General features: G+C 50.5%; 8 protein-coding genes across 8 annotated transcripts; 4 read left to right on the forward strand and 4 right to left on the reverse strand.

The window, feature by feature from the left end:
* Nucleotides 1-31: 31 nt before the first annotated feature.
* Nucleotides 32-1,559, reverse strand: AUEXF2481DRAFT_166114 (uncharacterized protein). Its single transcript, XM_013493935.1, has 3 exons — nt 1,526-1,559; nt 1,262-1,427; nt 32-1,202 (listed from the first exon to the last, which is right to left on the reverse strand). Exons 2-3 carry the CDS (start codon nt 1,363-1,365, stop codon nt 80-82), a joined length of 1,227 nt encoding a protein of 408 aa, XP_013349389.1. The 5' UTR covers nt 1,366-1,427; nt 1,526-1,559; the 3' UTR covers nt 32-79.
* Nucleotides 1,560-2,221: 662 nt separating this feature from the next.
* AUEXF2481DRAFT_25182 (uncharacterized protein) lies at nt 2,222-3,673 on the forward strand (the record flags this gene model as incomplete). The annotated part of the gene is made up of 1 exon (XM_013493936.1): nt 2,222-3,673. One exon carries the CDS (start codon nt 2,222-2,224, stop codon nt 3,671-3,673), a length of 1,452 nt encoding a protein of 483 aa, XP_013349390.1.
* Nucleotides 3,674-5,074: 1,401 nt separating this feature from the next.
* AUEXF2481DRAFT_166612 (uncharacterized protein) lies at nt 5,075-6,313 on the forward strand. Its single transcript, XM_013493937.1, has one exon. It carries the CDS (start codon nt 5,338-5,340, stop codon nt 6,205-6,207), a length of 870 nt encoding a protein of 289 aa, XP_013349391.1. The 5' UTR covers nt 5,075-5,337; the 3' UTR covers nt 6,208-6,313.
* A 3,540-nt stretch (nt 6,314-9,853) lies between these two features.
* On the reverse strand, nt 9,854-11,566 carry AUEXF2481DRAFT_45622 (uncharacterized protein; the record flags this gene model as incomplete). Its single annotated transcript, XM_013493938.1, has 5 exons — nt 9,854-10,258; nt 10,352-11,131; nt 11,197-11,363; nt 11,433-11,471; nt 11,551-11,566. The coding sequence occupies 5 exons, from the start codon at nt 11,564-11,566 to the stop codon at nt 9,854-9,856; spliced, it is 1,407 nt and encodes a 468-aa protein (XP_013349392.1).
* Nucleotides 11,567-11,824: 258 nt separating this feature from the next.
* On the reverse strand, nt 11,825-13,666 carry AUEXF2481DRAFT_35159 (uncharacterized protein). Its single transcript, XM_013493939.1, has 3 exons — nt 13,263-13,666; nt 12,015-13,212; nt 11,825-11,959 (listed from the first exon to the last, which is right to left on the reverse strand). Exons 1-3 carry the CDS (start codon nt 13,296-13,298, stop codon nt 11,934-11,936), a joined length of 1,260 nt encoding a protein of 419 aa, XP_013349393.1. The 5' UTR covers nt 13,299-13,666; the 3' UTR covers nt 11,825-11,933.
* A 367-nt stretch (nt 13,667-14,033) lies between these two features.
* On the forward strand, nt 14,034-15,608 carry AUEXF2481DRAFT_60843 (uncharacterized protein; the record flags this gene model as incomplete). The annotated part of the gene is made up of 2 exons (XM_013493940.1): nt 14,034-15,131; nt 15,186-15,608. The coding sequence occupies 2 exons, from the start codon at nt 14,034-14,036 to the stop codon at nt 15,606-15,608; spliced, it is 1,521 nt and encodes a 506-aa protein (XP_013349394.1).
* A 1,518-nt stretch (nt 15,609-17,126) lies between these two features.
* Nucleotides 17,127-17,450, reverse strand: AUEXF2481DRAFT_25187 (uncharacterized protein; the record flags this gene model as incomplete). Its single annotated transcript, XM_013493941.1, has 1 exon — nt 17,127-17,450. The coding sequence occupies one exon, from the start codon at nt 17,448-17,450 to the stop codon at nt 17,127-17,129; it is 324 nt and encodes a 107-aa protein (XP_013349395.1).
* A 773-nt stretch (nt 17,451-18,223) lies between these two features.
* AUEXF2481DRAFT_61358 (carbohydrate esterase family 5 protein) lies at nt 18,224-18,970 on the forward strand (the record flags this gene model as incomplete). The annotated part of the gene is made up of 2 exons (XM_013493942.1): nt 18,224-18,484; nt 18,548-18,970. 2 exons carry the CDS (start codon nt 18,224-18,226, stop codon nt 18,968-18,970), a joined length of 684 nt encoding a protein of 227 aa, XP_013349396.1.
* Nucleotides 18,971-20,333: the final 1,363 nt, after the last annotated feature.

The following is a 20,333-nucleotide window of genomic DNA, read 5'->3' on the forward strand; positions in this document are numbered from 1 at the left end:
GATCTATCCCAAAACACCCCGTTATACTTCTTCGAGCCCTTCTCGATCTCTTTGTATTATTAACGAGCGATGCTCAATCTCAGCGGAATACACTGCTGGGTCTTGCACCGAGTCCACTCTTCTCATACGCCATATCTATCATCTCCATCTGTGCAATCGAGTCTTCTCCATTCACCCAAGTCTGCACATCCCTTCTTCTGATCTTGTTCACAAAAGCCTCCAATTGATAGCGATAGGACATCCAATGCGCTTCTCCCGGCAACTCTGCAAACTCGCCTCCTGCTTCTTCAAAAGTATAGGCTTTGCGTGTCGTATTCTCCGTCCACCTTCTGATGATTCGGTGGGTTGATTTATTGCGAAGGGTAAAATTGGAGGTGTTGTCGATACGATGCCAGAAAACTCCATGAATCATTCCATTGAGTGTGAGAACCTGCGAGCGAACCTTTTCCTGATCAGAAGGTAAAGAGGCATCGGCGATAACAACCTCTTTCGTCGTAACAGTAACATGAGAAGGTTTCAAAATCGTCTCGCCCTGCAAAGTACTACTAGCTTCCCCAATCGCACCATTCGGAAAGCGGAAAGTAGCTTTGAATTCGTAATCGCAATTTGCATGCTCGCCATCTTTATAGGCTGATGCGTCACAGCTAACACATTCGAGTGGTGAAGAGCCAAAGAGGAGACGCAAGGCTGCGTAGTTGTAGGTTCCCATTGCCATCATCGTGCCTCCTGAAAGCTTGTAGTTGAAATGAATGTCTGACTTTGAAGTTGCCCACCAAGGAATCATGGAGTGGGTTTTTATGTGCAGCACCTCCTCGGGCTTTATCAGAGATGCAAAGAGGTTCCAGGAAGGGTGAAAGCGGTTGTGAAAGGCTTCTAGAAGCACAGGAGCATCAGGTCCAGATAGCTCGGGAAGATTAAACAGGATTTCCGCTTCTTTGGCATTGGAGGTCGATGGTTTTTCGAGGAGGACATGTTTTCCGGCGCGGATGGCGCGGACTGCCCATTCGAAGTGGAGGCCGTTGGGGAGGGGAATGAAAATACAGTCGATATTGGGGTCGTCGAGTATATCCTGGTATGAATCCTTGACTTCTGGTATTCCATGGGTCTTTGCAAAGGCTTCGGCCTTGGAACGATCTCGTGCGGCGACAGCTTGAACGATTACCTCGGGATGAGATCTTGCTGGGATGATCAGAGATAGGGGGCTGCGGCAGATGATCAGCAAGAGGAATAAGAACAGAAGACTCCTGGATGATGGGCTCACGCAATACTGGCAGCGCCCAGTACGCCAAATTTGAGAGCGTCCTTCTGCTTAGTGACCTGAGGAGGGCTGAATGCTGTCCACACACGATTGATCAAAGCTGCCATGTTTTCTTGAGATGTCTGAATGGTTGATATTCGAGACCTGGAGTTGTTTTCGAGACTTCTCTCTGTCAGAGCAGATTGTTAATGAACAGGACATTCTGGTGCAGAGAGACCGGTCCTTTTATGGTCGAAGCATGACAGCTTATGAAACATCCATACGGACATTTTTGACGATGAGAAAACAGCCGAAGAAGCTTCAGAGCCGAAGAGTCGTGTCCTTTTGTGTTTAAATCTGTACGTTTTGAGCCAGGAGCCAGATATAAATGACCGACATCTTTGATGGGAGGCATAAATCACCGAATCACGTGCTTGAAATCGCCGAAGGTGTTTCTGACCGCTCTCAAATTTATCCACATCAGGACTTGAGAACTTCGCATATGGAGATATCGTTTTTGAGCTGCCGCCTGAACGTCACGAGATGCACTGATAGCAAGACTGAGATCAAGAGTACCTTGCTTGCTGCTTTTCGTGATGTGCGCTTGAAGAGAGGGGGAGCTTCCGACCGACTTCATACTCTCTGCTCGCATCGTGATGGCGTGTTAAGCGTAGCCACGAGTATCACAGCGATCGTCCATTCTATAGGCAACGAAATTGAAACTCTGAGGTAGCTCAGTGTAGTCTAGAGAATGATATATTGGTGGAGAGCAGTGTTCTGGATTCTTTGCGCTCGCTGAGTCGGAATCGCAGCTTGTAGAGGTGGACCGTGCGACATCGTGGTTTCGCCCTGAACTCCTTGTTCATGACCACAATCTTTACCAACAACAACCTCCATCACACATTTGACTATCCTTTGTTGAATCGAGACCTCTATCTTCTTTGATCGTTTGGTAATGGCTCCGAACTGGCAGTAATATCCGACATGCAAACCATTCCAGCCAGTGCGGCCGGCGTACCGAAACGGCAATCGTGTGATCGATGTCATAAACAAAAGCTGCGATGTAATCGCTCGTCAGAAGATGGCGCCTGTGATCGCTGCAGTCGGTCCAAATCACAATGTGTATACAGCTCGTGCTTGCCCAAAGGCCGACCAAGCTCGAACCGACCCAGAAAGCGGAAGTTGAGCGACTTGTCCGGGCGACAACCATCGGGATTAAACGGGACCGGCAACCTCGGTGTCGACCTTGGCGCGATAGATGGTAATTCTCCATACAACAGCGCAATTCCGAGCATCATTGAAGAACAGCATGTCAACGACTATTTGGATGCCATCAACTGGGCCGATACACCGTCTGTGGATTGGACCGAGATCGAAAATTCAATCATGCATCCAGAGCCTTGGAATTTTGAGACATCAGTCAGTCAGTATATGATCCAGCATTCGTTCTCGCCGAACTCTAGAGAGAACAGCATGATGGACTTAATTCCCACACCAGCTCGAGGAACACATCTTTCAAATCACGTCGCCGAGAAGCAGACCTGTTCAGGTGATGCTCAGAAGACATCTCATCAGGCTACGAATCAGGAGAAACGCGGGCCAGAATCTCTCATCGCTCGCTTGTCGGAGCTAAGTACTCGTGCATGCTCCCTGTACAGTGCAGTCCTCGACTTGGCAAACTCGATGGAAACCCTGGAGCAAAGTAGTATTGAGCTTCATCGCAAGGGACCATTCGCCGATGACTCGGCCTTCCAGACCTTGACTAGCTGGCTCGTCAGCGCCTCTTCGGACGTCCGTCCACTCACCCGCCCACAAAGAGCAAGTGGCACAAGTTCAACGGCTGATGAGGGTTGCGATCTTCTTCACAATATCTTTGCTGCATCTCACGATCTATTGGGTACCTTACAGCTTCTCAACGACCAGTTTTCGCAGCCGTCCATGAATGCACATTCTGAGTTATTGCGATCTCATCCATCTGATACTATTACCCCGGCATCGGTATCACCGTCTGTTGGAAGCATCGCGTCGACACCGAGTTCAGGCGATAGCTTCCGAGGTCCAGGCCACCGGTCGAGCAGTATGGTACGCCATATGGTCATGGCCTGCCACATGATGCTCCTGAATGTTTACCTCGCAGTCACAATGTCACTTCAGCACGCCATAGATAGTAGAAATTTGACTGATGATAGCACCAGCATACAATCAGATCCTCTTGGCGAAGTTCGAACGATGGTTGTGGTACAGCTCTGTACCTTTCTTACTGAGCGTCAGGCGAAAGCCGTACAAACGTTTCTCACAAGGTCATCTTTGCCTGGGCCCGGATCTGAGCGTCCTGATGTCAGTACGCTCAGTGATTCTGATCAAGCGGCCACCAAAGAGCTGGAGCAGGATTTGTCGCACCGATTAGCCCGACTGAAGGCATCCACTCATGTATGACGGAAAGACCTACGTTGATCTGATGTCTGGAGTGGCAACCACGACCATCGAGGGGTGCACACCAACATGGGCATGTACAATCCGAGTTGACCACTCCTCGCGAGGCTACAAACACTGCGCTATAGCAAACTTCAATGACTCCCGTATCTGGGAACATCTGTTCCGTAGTGATCGATGATCGAAATTTGGTCGCAGATATGGAATTAGGGCTTGGAAGTGAGTCGCCGACGAAAATTAATAGTTGCAGTAGTAACCTTGTTAAGTAGTCACACTGCCAAGACTTACTGATTAATGTATGAGCACAGTTTGTGCAAACCATTAAATATATCCAAGGATAAAGCAGCAACATGGAAACGCTCATTTTGCACGCATGCGATTGCTCAATTCCAACGATCTCTCCGGACATCTCCAGGAAGTGGCAAGTCGGATCAGACGGCATAGCTGACATATGGTTTCCAATATATGGATATGCAGGCTCGCCTATCGCGCGCTATAGCTTCATTAGTGCTCTTGAGCGTGGGTGTCGACTGGCGAAACCCGGGATTTCAACTCACTTTTATAAAGTCTCACAGAATCCTACTCATCTGCTGGCCGCGTCGTAGATACTGACATCTGATTTGAAAGGTCTCTTCTCGTTCCGGGATTCACCTCTTGCTCATGTCGAATCCGCAAATATACACCGTGGGCTGGATCTGCGCCCTATCATTGGAACACACCGCAGCTCGACAATTCCTTGACAAGGAGCATGCACTACCGACTCATCTCGCTGCTCACGATAGCAATGGCCATACTTTGGGAGAAATGTCAGTCATAATGTGGTGATTGCTGTGCTCCCACGCGGCGAGTATGGCTTGAGCTCTGCAGCAAGTGTCGCAACCAACATGCTCAACAGCTTCCCTAACATCAGGGTCGGGCTAATGGTTGGTATGGTGGCGGCGCACCGACAAAGCATGATATCCGTCTCGGAGACGTTGTCGTGAGTTCTCCCATGGACCATACGGGCGGGGTGTATCAGTACGACTACGGAAAGTCTATACAAGGTCAATCTTTCCAGCAGACTGGTTTCCTGGACCAGCCGCCAGCAGTCGTACTCACTGTCATCAGTATTCTCGAAAGCGTCTACGAGAGTGACGGCCATGATATCGATGAGCGGATCATCAATATTCTCCGAACGAAGCCCAAACTCAGGGCCAAATACAGCCGTCCAGATTCGAAGGAAGACTTACTGTATCACGCCAACGTTGTCCTAATGGATACTGTATCAACCTTTGCGGAACGCAGTCATCCAATCTTGTCGAACGTATGGAAAGGTCAGACGATGTCGACAATCCAGCCGTCCATTACGGGATCATCGCATCTGCCAATCAGCTGATGAAAGATGCAAGGACAAGAGATGCTTTGGCAAGGGAGAGAAATATAATGTGTTTCGAGATGGAAGCCGCGGGTTTTATGAATCGGTTCCCTTGTCTGGTAGTTCGAGGTATTTGCGATCGCTCAGACTCACACAAGAGCAAGCGATGGCAGGGCTACGCGGCAATGGCGGCGGCTGCTTACGCAAAGGACGTGCTGACTGAGATGGTGCCGAGTCAGGTCGAGGCTACGACCAAGCTTCAAGCGTCGCTTGATTTGAGGAAGTGAGATGGCACTATCTAACGCGCCTGGCTATGACTTATTCCAAATACTCAGTGTCGAGGAACCTTGACGTATTGCACGAGACTATGGAAAAGTATGGCGAGAGGGCGGAAGACATACAGGAGCAAAAGCAGATGAGCCGGATCTTGAAATGGCTGGCGCCTTCTGACCCGTCGACAAACTACAACAAAGCGCTCCAGCTGCGACACGAGGGTACCGGCCACTGGTTCATCTACGGAGAACCCTTCAAGCAATGGAGACAGCAACCGAATTCGTTCCTCTGGCTTTATGGTATTCCTGGTTGTGGAAAAACGGTCCTTCGTTCAACGATCATAGAAAATCTCGAGCAACAAACAACTGGGCAAATACTCTTGTATTTCTTCTTCGACTTCAACGACAGTCGGAAACAATCTTTGGAAGACGCTGTACGCTCGATCATCAATCAGCTCTTCCAAATCGCTCCTATCAGCCGACGGCACCTCGTCCAATCGTGGGAGTCTCATGGCGACGGGTCTCGGCAGCCATTGACCGTCACATTGAGACAGATATTGCAAGACATGCTTCGCGAAATCGCCGACGTGACCATCATACTTGATGCCCTTGACGAATCAAACCCAAGAGCCGAGGTGCTTGCTTGGCTGGAAGCACTTGCTGGACATGAGACTGCCGCTTGTCGGATACTTGCTACTTCTCGTAAAGAAGCAGATATCAATGAGGCTCTGCATGGTTGTACGATTGCCGCAAACAGGATAGCTATTCAGCAGGAAGCCGTGAACGATGACATCTGCGCATACGTCAAGCACAAGATATTGAATGGCGACGAACTAGAGCGATGGCGCAGCCTGCCGAACCTCCAGAAAGAAATTGAAGCCAAGCTGATGCAGAAAGCAAACGGCATGTGAGCTAAAATTGACGGACATCCCCTATAGTGAACAGGAAAGCTCACAAAAACATAGGTTCCGGTGGGTTGCTTGCCAGATTGAGGCTCTCGCAGATTGCTACACCCCACTCAAATTGCGGAAAGCACTCGCAGAACTACCTAGGACTCTGGATGAGACATACGGAAGGATTTTACTCAGCATTCCTGAAAGCCATTTCGACGACGCTATCCTCATGCTTCAACTTCTTACTTGGTCCTATGATCCGATCAGCCTTGAAGAGATGGTCGACGCACTCGCAACCTCGCTACAAGGGGACTCTGGCTTCGGCATTGACAACAGGATGCCAATCCCGCAGGACGTTCTACTTATATGTGGCAGCCTTGTTGTACTTGTTCAGAACGATGTGAATGAAGCAGATTGTAAGCTCCAGCTTGCCCACTTCTCCGTGAAAGAGTATCTCGTATCAACTCGGGTTGAAAATCGCTTCCAACATCATCTCCTCGAAGCAAAAGCAAAATTCAGTTTGGCCAAGCTGTGTCTGCTCTATCTGGCAAATGTTGATCTCGACCTACCTATTCTGGTCAACGCATGTCACGTCTACCCTCTGTTTACCCACTCTGCCACTCACTGGGTGGAGTATGCCGAGGATGCAGAAGGCAAAGAAAAGGTGTGGGATTTGGCATTCGAATTTCTGGAAGACAATTACCAGATCATGTCTCTGACACTTGACGCATGGGATCGTGGGTTGCTGAGCCGGAGTTTATACGTGGGGGGCGCTGGCAGAACCCCGTCGTGTACGTTGTTGCAATACGCTAGCATGAGAGGTGCAATCCAAGGCGTGAGAATTCTATTGGACAAAGGCGCTGATATGCATGCCCACAATGATTATTATGGGAATGCACTAGTAGTAGCTTCATATTGGGGCCGCGACAAGGTCGTAGAAATGCTACTAGATCGGGGCGCAGAAGTCGACAACGGATACGGTATATGGGGTTCCCCGTTGCAAGCAGCTTCGGACAGAGGCCATGACACGATTGTGCGGATGCTGCTAGATCGAGGCGCAGACATCAATTTACATAGCGCTGACAACGGGACCGCGCTGATGGGAGCTTCGATGTACGGACACGATCGGGTCGTACAGACGCTGCTAGACGAAGGCGCCAATGTCAATATTGAGCACGACAAGATTGGTACTGTACTGATATGCGCCTCAAAATTTGGTCACGACGGGGTCACACGCATGCTAATTGATCATGGCGCCAATGTCGATGTCGAGATCATTGCCGATGTTGCTGATATATCTCGTGGTAGCGCGTTGCAGAATGCCTCAAGACGTGGTTACGACAAATTCGTCCAGTTGCTACTCGGTCGTGGGACAGATGATCCTGCCAGAGACAGACATCACGCGTCCGCGCTGAGAGAAGTTCTTGAAGGATATCGAAAAGACCTCATCTGGTCGCTATCTCGGACGGCCAATGTCACATCGGGTCTCTTCCGCGCCCTTCAATTCGAATTAGCGTTATCAGAGATCACTGAGAGAGTGGTACGGATCCCATTACCTGAAGTCCACCACTTTGGCGGAACAAACTCGATAGAAAGCTTCGCAAGGACAGCAGAAATACTGTTTGATGAGGATGCAATTCTCAATGAACAGAGTCGAGTTTCGAGTACCACAAGTAGCTGGACGATCACGCTTCGGGAGATTCTCAAACATTTCACACAGCATGAGCAAGATACCAAGACGATGTTGCACTGGGCAGCAATATCCGGAGATGTGTCAGTCGCCACAGGATGCCGTCATGTCTGGCAAGATGTCGATAGGATTGACCAACACGGAAATACCCCCCTCCACTACGCTGCAGAGGAACATAGTATTGAAATGGTAAAACTACTCATGAATTGGCGAGCAAACACTTCCGCCGTCGACAATCGCGGACGTAAGCCTCTCCTGTATGCAATAGGCAAGGGCTCAAACCAACGTCGAAGATCCCACTCGGATTTCATCGCTCATAACCTAGAGCATCGTATGTCTGAATCTATAACTATTGCACGTATCTTGAGGTTTTCGAGATCACCATCTTATTTTACGGAGATGTTTTCAGGCGGAGAGTCAGAGTCGGACTCAGACATGACTAGTACCCGCTGGTCAGACACAGATAGGAACGAATGGTTTTCTGAAGATGACGACGAAGAGTCCGGGGCGGGAACCATAGGCTCACTTCAAAGATCTGCAAGCTGTAGCTTTTGATAGTGCTTTCTAGAGATGGTCTACCTCAGCTAGATAGACTGTGCTACCGCAAATTTAGCTTCGGATTATGCGAAGTCGAAAACGTATGCTTCTGCTACTCCACACATCAGACCTCTCCTGTTTCGAAACAAATAGTCGTATGCCTACGCTACCGTCAGACTTGTAAGCAGGTATACACTGTACTCCCCAATGCGTCACGATAACGATATCCATACTACCACAGGCTGTCTATTCGGACAGGACATTGTTTGCTCGAACGAGCATGAACACTGTCGATGAAATTATGCAAAGATCACTCCGGTGTCAGGTCCTCTCTCGCCCTAGCCTCACGTCATTGGCGGTGTATGACCTAAACATGTTGATGTTGATGCCTTCACTAGGTCGTTTGCCTCTAGTCTATGCTTTGAGATAACACTGGGTATTTACATACCACCACTGTTTGATGGGCGTCCTGACAGGTTTCTGGGAGGTTTTAGTGTCTAAGCAGTAGACAAATAAGCTTCCAGATGGATTTACCTCGGCAGGATTACAGATGACCTTTTTCATCCTGTGAGACGCTGTTTGTCTACCGTCCTGTCCGATTGTTGCTACTCCTTGAGAGCTAGATGTATTGTGCCAACGTGCGCGTTTCGATTTCCTCCGCCGGATGACAATATTTTGAGTCAAACCTGAGCCTTTTTTTTGAGTGCCTTATTCGACATTCCAAAAATCATAAACCCTACTCTGGATGTATAAACACCAATGTCTCCAAACCCCCCGTCATTTCAGTGAATTTGTGTCTCGAATCGTTTCATCTAGAGAGTTCGGCAAATGATGGAAAAAAAACTCCTATTACCCAAGTTTCTTCCATCTCTACATTACACGATGCTTGACGACAGCAAAGCAGGGATCGTGTAGGGCAAAATTGTCGACTGTCGACTGCCTTTTCATCTTAGAGCCACTCTAGTAAAGGGAAGGGAGGGAGGAAAAGGGAAGGGAGGTAGACGACTAACTCCTACTTCTCCCCCCTTACTACCCCCTCTTTTTAATATATATACGGGAGCTTAAAGATGCCGAGTTAGGAAATTAAGGAAAATGTCATCTCTATAGTATAGTATAAATAGAATTAATGGTACAGGTAACTAAAGAACTGTATCGGGTTTTTAATTGTAATTTGTTTAATTTAATGGGTCAAAGGAAGTTTTTTTGATAGAGGATAACCTGTCATGCCCATTTCTTTGGCATGGTCCTTTTCATCTTTCTTCTTTTCTTGAAACTCTTGCTGCCAAAAACTCGCTCAAATCTCGCAATGCTTTGCTTCTTCCTCATCAAAAAAGAAACATAAAACCGCCCAAAAAAAACTCCTCTCTTGCATGCCTCCCATACCCCATGAAGAAACGCCCTCGTGCAACTCGACACCTTCGAGTCAGTAAACTCAATTCATCTAATCCCATCAGTCCTCCCATCCTTCTCCTCCGACTCAACCGGCCCCTGCGGTCCACTAAGATAAGTCTCCTTTTCCGCATCCTCATACTCCCGAACCAAATCCATGACAACCTCCCTCGCATCATCAAATTCGCCCAAGCCATCCCGAAAAGCATCTTCGCGTTTATATTGCTCCAAAAAGGCGTTTCGCTTGCGCAAGCGGTCGTATTGGAATACTATGCGTTTGAACAAGGTGGCGATGCCCGTGTGGTTTGCTAGCATGAGGCCGGAGACGCGCGGGGTGTAGGAGGTTGTGGTGTAGGGGGATGTTCGCGTAAGGGCTACTTGGATGGAGGCGGGGCCCCAGGGGATGAAGGTTGCGAGGCGGCGTTCGCGGATGCGGAGGAGGGATTTGTGGACCTTTGGGGGGAATGATGTGAGTATAAGTTTGTTTTTCTCTGTGCGCGGGGTGGTGGGGAGGAAGTCGGGGGATAAGAGACGAGGGAGACTTACATCGGTGGGATCGGCTTCTCCCATGATGATGTTGAGGATGCTGATGTAGCAGCTGTTCTTTGATGGGTTTGAGCTGACCATCCTGTTCTTCGGTTGCAAGAGTCTACGCATGACTTCGAGAACAGTCGTTCTGCGGACGGTCTTTGCGGCTTCGACATTCTCACCCGTAAAGGGCGTGTAGCTGGTCTGCAGGAAGTGGCAGCGTGGCGTGGGGATCAGAGAAGCGACAATGCCGACAAGATCATTGTGCATGTAGCCAGGATAGCGCAGTGTTGTCGTCGACGCACTCATGACTGTACTGACGAGTTGGTTGGTCTGCTGAAAGGAGGGTTCTTGCACGTGAAGCGTGTCGGCTGCAATGCGTGACAGCGCACCGTTGTCCAGGACAATGACACTGTCGGCTTGTTGGGTGAGTCGCTTCATCGACAGCAGAGAGTTGTACGGCTGCACAACGACATCGCCCGACTGCAAGGTATCCGGAAAGACCGAGTATGTCTGGATCAGCTTCTTGGGGAAGCGGTCGTTGAGTCGTTCCAGCAGGTACGAGCCCAGTCCTGATCCCGTGCCGCCAGCGATCGAGTGCAGCAGCATGAAGCCCTCCAGACTGTCACTGCCATCAGCCTCGCGGTCAATCATGTCCAGAACCTCCTCTTGCACCGTCTCGCCCATCGAGTAGCCCGCAGCCCAGTTGTTTCCAGCTCCGGTACCACCGCTGTGGATGTAGAAGTTTTCGGGATTGTATATGTTCTTGTACGGGCCCGTTTGGATGCCGTTGATGACCTGTGCCATCATCAGTTCTTGCTGTTCGCAGACGTGGACAAGAGTGCAAGTCAAGCATTCCGTACTCTTGGTTCGAGGTCCATCAGGATGGCGCGAGGGATGTATCGCGTATCGTCCGACTGGTAAAAGAAGACATCCTTACGGTCACCTCCTTCGGTTGCAAAGTCTTCAAGATTGCCATCGCGGTTGATGCCATGTTCCTGACACAATTGTTGCCAGAACTGTGAGCCCACTGTCGGTCGCGCAAGACGTTAGAAGCGCCGCGCATGTGAAAGCGACTTGCGAGAGGGACGAAACATACCGCTGTTGCCGCATTGGCCTGCTTGGAGTGTGATGATTTCTCTGTGCCATGGACTGGATTAGTGCGCATTCAGAGACAGAGATACAGCAGTCTTGGACATGACAAACCTCGGCATGGCTGCTGCGTTGGGGCATGGCGAGGAAAAGGTCGTGGTTTGCGGCCAAGCTGCACCGCTGGGAGACGCGCCCGACCGCGTCGACCGACAACACAAAGCTGCACACGCTCCGACTGAGTCTACCTCACTTTCTACCTCCACTCTCTCTCACATCAGTTCCATCCTTTGCACAACGCCGAGGCAAAGCATAATCTCTTGGGCTTTCGTATACATGTTGGAGAGAAGGGAAATGAAGTAATAATCGCTAATGTCTGCCGTATACTGAACACTCTAACAACCCCAACCCCATTGCCCTGTTCAAACACAGAAACACACAATACATGCGCACTTCATATCGCTGTTGCTACACATTACGGAATAGTACTGCCACGCGACCGCCTCTCAATCTATGAGTTGAGTTGCACGTAGTTGCCTGTACACATGTTAGTCAAGTTGCTTCAATGCCACCAAATCGCACATGAACATACCAGGGAATTGTCCTTGTCTTGCGCCAATCTTGCCAATCCACCATTCGTTCTCATTCGCCGTACGTTGCACAACCTCAATTACTTCGCCGGCGCTGAAACTAAGGTCGCCTTCTGCTTGTGCTTCGTAATCGTACAATGCCGTACATGTCTCTGCCTGAGGCACGCCACTGAATCTTGAAGGCTTGGGCTTTGGTGGTGGGGGCTTGCTCTTTGCGATTGATGACATCCGTGCGAGTCCAGTCGTTGCGGAGCCGGTGGCCGAGTAAGGTGGAGGGGATGTGGTGCTGCCGTCTTCGATGGATAGCTGAGCGGTGGATGCTGCGAGTCCAGGAGTTGCAGGCTTGGCCTTGCCTTCGATGGCCAGTCTGCCGTACTTGCCTCCAGCTGGACGACCCAGTCCTTTGGTCTTGAAGTGCACGATCGTCAGTGCTTCAGCCTGGGCTTGAATCTCTCCACGCTTCTCCTCAAAGGCGGCCTCGATGTCCAGAGTCAGGTTGAAGTATCCGATATCAATACTCTGCATGCGCTCGTGCAATGTGTAAAAGACGTTCAGCTGCATGTAGTAGAACGACTGGAACAGCGGAAGGATAAACTCGCGCTCCAGACGGAACAGCTCGGGCAACTCGTTCTTGAGCAGGTCGTTGAAGTAGTTGTAGTCCTGGGTCGACACCTCTACCTCGTTTTCCGCCTTGTACAGGGCCTTTTCGTCCTTGAGCGTCTTGTCCTTCTTGTCCTGCAACTTCTTAAGTGTGGCGCGATGACGGTCGTAGTCGAGTTGTTTGTGGTCGCGCTTGACGGCGGATTTGCGGACCTGCTTGATGATTTCGAGAAGCTCGTCTGCCGGTTTCACAATGCGCGTCTCGATCATCTCCAGCTCGGGCTGTAGCGAAGCCTTGAGATCCTTGACAATGGCCTCGTATTCCTCGCACGCGCGGATGCCCTCGGGGTTGCCGTCAACAACGTACGAGGAAGGATCCGAAGCACGACCAGAGATGGGCTTGTACAAGTCGGCGCAAGCTTTCGAGAACTCTATCTGGTGATCCAGCATGCCGTTGATGGACTTGAAGTACTTTTCCGACTCGTCGTGCAGGCGTTTGGTCTCGGTCTCGAGCTCGGCGAAGCGGCGTTCAGCATCGACATAGACGGGATCCTTTGTGATTTCGCCCATGTTGAACTTTTGCTTGAACTGCTGGGGAGCCTGTAGAGGAGTCAGCGCTGGACTGTGAGGCATCGCAATGGCCAACATACGCGGGTGACGCTCTTGGTGAAGCCTTTCCAACTCATTCTGGCGGTATTGGATGTTGGTCAGGCCGGACTGGCGGGTAGTAGGGAGAGGGAGTGCTTTCAGGGTGGGAGAGAGACTGCTTTCAGGGTAGGAGAGGAGAGCGAGTAGAATAGGAGGGCAGAGGTAGAGAGATTCTTCTCTCGGTGCCTAAGTCGAACTACAGCGGTAGAGCGGGATTGAGATGGGGCTGGGTCGGGCTTGGCTGGTAGATTCGGAGCGTCGATCTCTGGCGCGTGCTGTGGCTGATGGTGCGGGCTTTTGTTTATTGTACAAGATGCACGGTTCCGGTTGCTGCAGGTGCATGTGCTACCTGTTGTAAGAGATGCTGCTGCTAGATAGAAGAGTTGGTACTGAGGTGTAATCCAGGCAGAAGGTTAGAAGGAGCAACTACGTCTTCGGCCATGCCCATCCGGCCGCATCATCATCCAAAAACGTTGCGCTCTTGGTCCCATTCCTTGGCAATTACGCCGGCTACGTCAATCTTGGGCTTTTGCATTTTGGACCCCTCGATCGGCTTCCAAATTCGCCGGTCTTTCTTTGTGCCTTCCACAACTTCCATCATCTCGGCCGAGCAGCTGGAGCGGAAAGTCCGAGCAGCGTCCCGCCTTTACTCAGCAAGACGCCAAGCATTGACGACGGTCGAGCTTCCCGTGTGTCGTCGCAAAAGTCCAACCATCTGGTGTGACATCTGCTGATAGTCGGATTCAAAGTCAACCAACACAGCTGAGATCAAAATGTCGTCTTCATTCCCGTCTGTCGCGAGGCAGGCCCTCCATCAGTCTTCGAGACGCCTTTCCACAAGCTACCGTCCTCGCCTTCTCTCAACACGCATCGCCGCCACCCGTTCATATGTCTCCGAGAGCTCTCCGCGAAACGCCACTATCAATGTCGAGTCCACCATCAAGGCCGACCAGAAGGCCTTCCTCGCCGAGACTGGCATCAAGCCCAAGGATGCCACTATGCCTACCACCGGCATGAGCGCCGACGCCATGATGAGCCCCTCTGCTGGAATCCTCAAGCAAGCAACCGTCATGGACCAAGGAACCCGCCCCATCTACCTCGATGCACAAGCAACAACCCCTACCGATCCCAGAGTCCTGGACGCCATGCTTCCCTTCTTCACCGGTCTCTACGGCAACCCGCATTCAAGAACCCACGCCTACGGATGGGAGACGGATAGCGCTGTCGAGCAGGCAAGAGCAAACATTGCAGAGCTTATCGGTGCCGACCCCAAGGAAATCATCTTCACATCCGGAGCCACCGAGAGCAACAACATGAGCATCAAGGGTGTTGCCCGCTTCTTCAAGCGTGGTGGCAAGAAGAACCACATCATTACCTGCCAGACCGAGCACAAGTGTGTCCTCGACAGCTGTCGCCACTTGCAAGATGAAGGCTTCGAGGTTACATACTTGCCCGTCCAGTCAGACGGCAGAGTCGACATGAAAGAGTTGGAAGCCGCCATGCGCCCGGATACCATGCTCGTCTCGATTATGACGGTCAACAACGAGATTGGTGTCGTCCAGCCCATGGAGGAGATTGGCAAGCTCTGCAGATCAAAGAAGATCTTCTTCCACACAGACGCTGCTCAGGCTGTCGGCAAGATTCCTCTTGATGTCAACAAGCTCAACATTGACCTCATGTCCATCTCTGGTCACAAGATTTACGGCCCCAAGGGCATTGGAGCCTGCTACGTTCGCAGAAGGCCGCGTGTCAGACTTGACCCCATCATCAGTGGTGGTGGTCAGGAGAGAGGTCTGAGAAGTGGAACCATTGCTCCTCCTCTAGTTATTGGCTTTGGTGAGGCTGCAAGAATCGCAAAGGAGGAGATGGACGTAAGTTGACTGACTCACTTCTGCGCACACGACAAATGCTGATCTCCATCACAGTACGACACCAAGCGTATCGCTGCTCTCTCCAAGAAGTTAAGTGATGGTCTTCTCGCCATGGAGCACACCACCCTCAACGGCTCCCCCGAATTCCACTACCCCGGCTGCGTCAACATCTCCTTTGCCTACGTCGAGGGCGAATCCCTCCTCATGGCCCTCAAGGATATCGCCCTTTCCTCCGGCTCTGCCTGCACATCCGCCTCGCTCGAACCCTCGTACGTGCTTCGTGCTCTCGGCAGCAGTGACGAGAGCGCTCACAGTTCCATCCGTTTCGGTATCGGTCGCTTCACCACTGATGCCGAGATTGATTACGTCCTCAAGGCTGTCCAGGAGCGTGTCGCTTTCTTGCGCGAGTTGAGTCCTCTATGGGAGCTTGTGCAGGAGGGTGTTGACCTCAACACTATTGAGTGGAGTGGTCACTAAGTGGAGAGAAAGAGATGAAGTGGTTGTACAGTTTTTTTCCCAAAATTCTTCTTGATGGCGTTGGAGCGGCTCTAAGGAGATTATGTGTTGAGGAAAGAAGCATACCCCGACATGCAACACACACCTTTTGTATTTATATTTTTGACAGCGGCATTCATGACTCTTGTTTACTGCAGCCCAATGCCTCTCAACGACGGTGATCATGTTGATACTGATGAATTGACTGTCACTTGTCCTGTCCGCAAGAGGATCAAACTATGACATTGCAATTGCCCTGCATTTCCTTTCCTTTCCTTCAAAAGTGATGTCCAACCTCAACATTGGTGTCGGCAATGATGAAGACGTCGCCGACATGTTGTGTGGTGTGCTGCCATTGACTATGGCCAGCAATGGAGGTAAGGTATGTCGGAACGGGCAGCAGATACATGACCAATGACTTCTCATGCCGCATCTACTTGATACGCAGCACGATGATGCCGCCGTGGCCGCCTGAATAGTGTTGGCGAGTCAGAGTTGCGACATTCCAAAAAACTACCATCAAGGTCCGCCTTGGGTATGAGCCATCGGTCACCTTTACCCCTGACGGCAAGGCGTCTAACACGGCTGTCAACAGGAGTCATGGGTGACAGGTGTTAGGCGTACTTTTGCCTTGCCCCCCCGACCCATGGGTTTGGGGGTCAGGCAAGCCATTATAGATGGGTGAGGACGGATGGAGCTTTTTTTTGGGTATACAAACCCTTGTATCACACATTGATTAGCAAGAGCACTTTATCGACCGAGGTCTTGATCTTCTGCATCTTGCCCGCAATGCATATAGTGTAGCTATTTTCTGAGGTCGACGCAAACAACACGAGTCGAGTCGACATTGTTTGCATAATCATCCCTTGTAAAAACCCTATCTATCTGACTTCTGCATGACAAGCGAAATGGGTAACATGGTCATGCCCACGTGGCTGTCTTCGCCTTCTTTGTTTCCACACCTTTCTGTCACTTGACTTTGTGTAACCCAAAAAATGGCTCCCATTCGCGTGCGTGTCATGGGCAATCGAACATCTATCACTTCTGCCCTTTCATCGCGCGGAACATGGCACAATGCAAATACCACCAGATAGGATAACCTCGCCGAAGGAAACAAGAAGTAGCGATTCAGGTGACAAGACAAAAGGGCAGTTACCGCAATAAACTGTTTCGATGATGATCCACACAAGCGAGAAACAAATTCCACGCATGATCGTCGCTGGGAAACAACCCCAGCGCAAATCGGAGCTCCTCGGCATACTACTGCCACATGAGTCGCAGGGTCGTTTCCCGAAAAAAAGAATAGCCATCTTAAAGGTATACAGGACCGACCCGAGGAATATGCGAAATGCATTGATCGTCCTTTTTTTGCTGCTTTCGCACGTAAAGGGCTAGAAGGAAAGCTCCATCACTCAGCTTTTCCCTCGAGACTTGTTCAGGGCAGGGCAAGATTTGTGGGGTTCTTACTCTTTTCTAGGAGTACCACGTTGTTGTGAGACGTCAAAGAGGTTTAGCAAAAGCCAAGCGTGGGAAAGCATTGACAAGGTCATGAAGCCGCTCAGATACCGTGGGCAAAGGCGCAGCTTCTTTTTGGAAGAGGGAAAGTTGCTTCTTGGGAGGTTCAAAAGATGAAACGTGGATGGTTTTTGGCGGCACGCAACGCAGGACACCAGAAACGGAATGCCCTGCCAATTGTTCTTCCCACCTTCGCAACTCGAAACAAACGATTCTCGTTATGACAGCATCTTCCCTCGGGATTCTCGCCTTCGAAGTTGCCTCGGTCTCTTCTTCTTCTTCTTCGATGCGAACCTGAGTAAGTGTCATGATATCTTGACGTGCCTAAGCGAAGGGTGGTCTATGTGAATGCGGCTTACGGTTCCAGCCAATCTTCGATCAAGCGTGCACATCACTTTCCTTGCAGAGGAGTAAAATAGGAAGGATGCAACCGGTCAGGCGTAACTCAATTTTTAGTGTGACACAGGGGTCTCGACTTTTCGACTTCTTGCGCCAAACTGGGTCGATTATACCATCGATCATGCTGGGAATGATGGATGCGCGACACACTGATCTTCCGGTTGTACGGAGAGCGGGAAGACAGCGACAGATTAATTGTGGCGTTAATCGACACTCTCGCCTAAAAGCTTTGAACTGACATTCTGGAGCTTCAGCCGAGGATCAAACTTCTTTTCGTCCCAAACCTTGGCCTCACGCCTCTTCTTCGTGGCAGCACCGAAAGCCTTCGACCTGCAGAAGCTTGAAACCGAGTTTAGAGTTCCCTCAGGACACTAGTCATGGATGATCATGGTGACTACAGCACATTAGCTGCAAGACCGGTCCCAAAGCCATGACCTTCCTGTTTGTGGAGGTATGGTGGGCAGGTCTTGGACAGTTATCCACATGGAGGTATCTGAATCATGGGCTCTCGCTCCATGTGAAGCATGGTCATTTGGCTTCGAGACGATGAGCAGTAGGTGCATCACAGGTCGGTGTTGAGGCTTGTATATAAAGAAGGCCGTCCATCCTTGACTTCCATTCCATTCACACACCAAGCATCTTCTGTCTCTTCATCACCTTCGCTCCACTTCTCACAACACATCATGTTCTCCGACATTAGCCTCAAGGGTGCTCTTCTCAGCGTTGTCCTCGCTGCAGGTGCTGTCGCCAACCCCATCGAGAAGCGTGCCGCCTGCTCTCAATACACCATCATCTCCACTCGTGGTACTGGTGAAATCCAAGGCCCTTCTGCCGGATTCAGAACCATGAACTCGCAGACCCTCGCTCAGGTCCCCGGCGGTACCGTCTACAACACTGTTTACCTTGCCTCTGCCGACCAAAACTCCGCTCTCGGCACAGCAGACGTACGTTCACACTTTCAACTCTGCTCGCTTTCAAGAGTATGAAGCTAACTGTCATATTTCTAGATTGTCAACAAAGTCACCTCCTCCCTCGCCACAAACCCCAACATGTGCTTCATCCTCCAAGGCTACTCCCAAGGCGCCGCCGCAACCGTAAACGCCATGCCCCGTCTTACCGGCGCCGCCATGACCGCCGTCAAGGGAGTCTTCCTCATCGGCGACCCAGAGCACCGCTCCGGCCTCGCCTGCAACGTCGATGCCAACGGCGGCACCACCACCAAGAACGTCAATGGTCTTTCTGCCCTCCTCGGTGGCATTCCTACTGCTTGGGTGCCCAAGACTATGGATGTTTGCGCTTTTGGAGATGGTGTTTGTGATACTACTCATGGATATGGTATCAATGCTCAGCATCTGTCTTACCCTTACTCAAGCAGTGTGCAGAGTATGGGCACCAAGTACATGGTTGCTCAGCTCACTGGCTCCAGCTAGATGGCTAGCGAGAGAGAGGATTTGTCTTTTTGCAGAGAGTAGAGATACAGGAACGATGGGCTGGACCTTTTTTGTCTTCTGTATCGCATTTCTTGCTCGAAAAGAAGTATGCGAAACATGATATGTGCAAAAAAAAAAAATTAGTTATACAGAATAAAATGTCTTTTTTTATGTTTTTCCCCAAACACCTTTTTTTTTTGCATACACCACTTCTATCCTTTTCATTCTCGTCAACTTGCTCTCTTCATCCGCAAGAACGGGTTTTTGGAAATTGTCGATCATTCGGAATCAAACATGTCACGGTTTCTTCCAGTCCTGGATCCTGAAATGTGGGACACTGGGAGGCCTGAAACCAGATACTCGGGGCATGCCTTATGATTGTCTGCTGGGTTGGAAGCTGCTGCGTCATTGTATCTCTCCTTTTCCGAGGGTCAGGACCTAGAGGTTATTGTAGACGTAGGAGATATTCGTACTCTTAAGCCTTGAGTGGTTCGGTAAGGGAGGATGTTAGACTCCAAAACTCATGCTCGAGGGATTGGGAAAGACGCGTCGTCGCCTGAGACTGAGGAGAAACCGCAATCAAGATGGAGAGAGGGGATCGCGACGCGAGATACATGACGTGTTGATCGGTGACTTTTATGTCGTCATAGCCTCCTCTATCGTTGTCTGGAGATGTGGTATGCTCTTTGCTGCAGTCGTTCAAGATGTTCTTCATGAAGCACTTTTCAGAACACAAATTCGAGTATCTCACCATAACCACAAGTTGGAAAATCCTCGGACACAGGTAGGAACTAGCTTGGCTATCATTTGATCCAGTCTGTGGTACCGAAAGATAATCAGATGTCATGGTCGTCTTATAATGTCGTCGATAGTGTTTACAGCCGTTGTCTGTGGTATGACCCTGGCAGAAGCTCGCTCGATCTTCGGCGGAGGATTGAAACTCCGCGTCGAGCGCCAAGGGATGGCATCGATTGTGATGGCATCTGTTGACATCATTGATTATGACGCGTGATGATGTCGACATGTCAACTTCATTTTCGACACTTCGACGTGACGGTCTCGCTTCTGTCTTTTACCTGGTCCTGCGGCACTCACTACAGGTTGTTGATACTTCAATCCTCTATGCAAGCCTTTTTGCAGTCAACAAGGCTACCAGCAACCACCGCAAAACATCACAATTCAATTGTCATGGTCGTGTCCGGTCGACCCTACAGCTCACGCCATTGTCGGCCCCTGTCTGAGCCGCTGAGGGACCTTGTCGCTCACCGCAGTGTGCACATGGATTGGACTGGGATAACCACGAGGCAAAGGCCAGCTCATGAAAGTCTGCTTATACGGTCTACTGAGGCATCTGCGACCAGCT

This window comes from Aureobasidium subglaciale, assembly GCF_000721755.1.
Source record: "Aureobasidium subglaciale EXF-2481 unplaced genomic scaffold scaffold_0, whole genome shotgun sequence".
NCBI classification, from domain to species: domain Eukaryota; kingdom Fungi; phylum Ascomycota; class Dothideomycetes; order Dothideales; family Saccotheciaceae; genus Aureobasidium; species Aureobasidium subglaciale.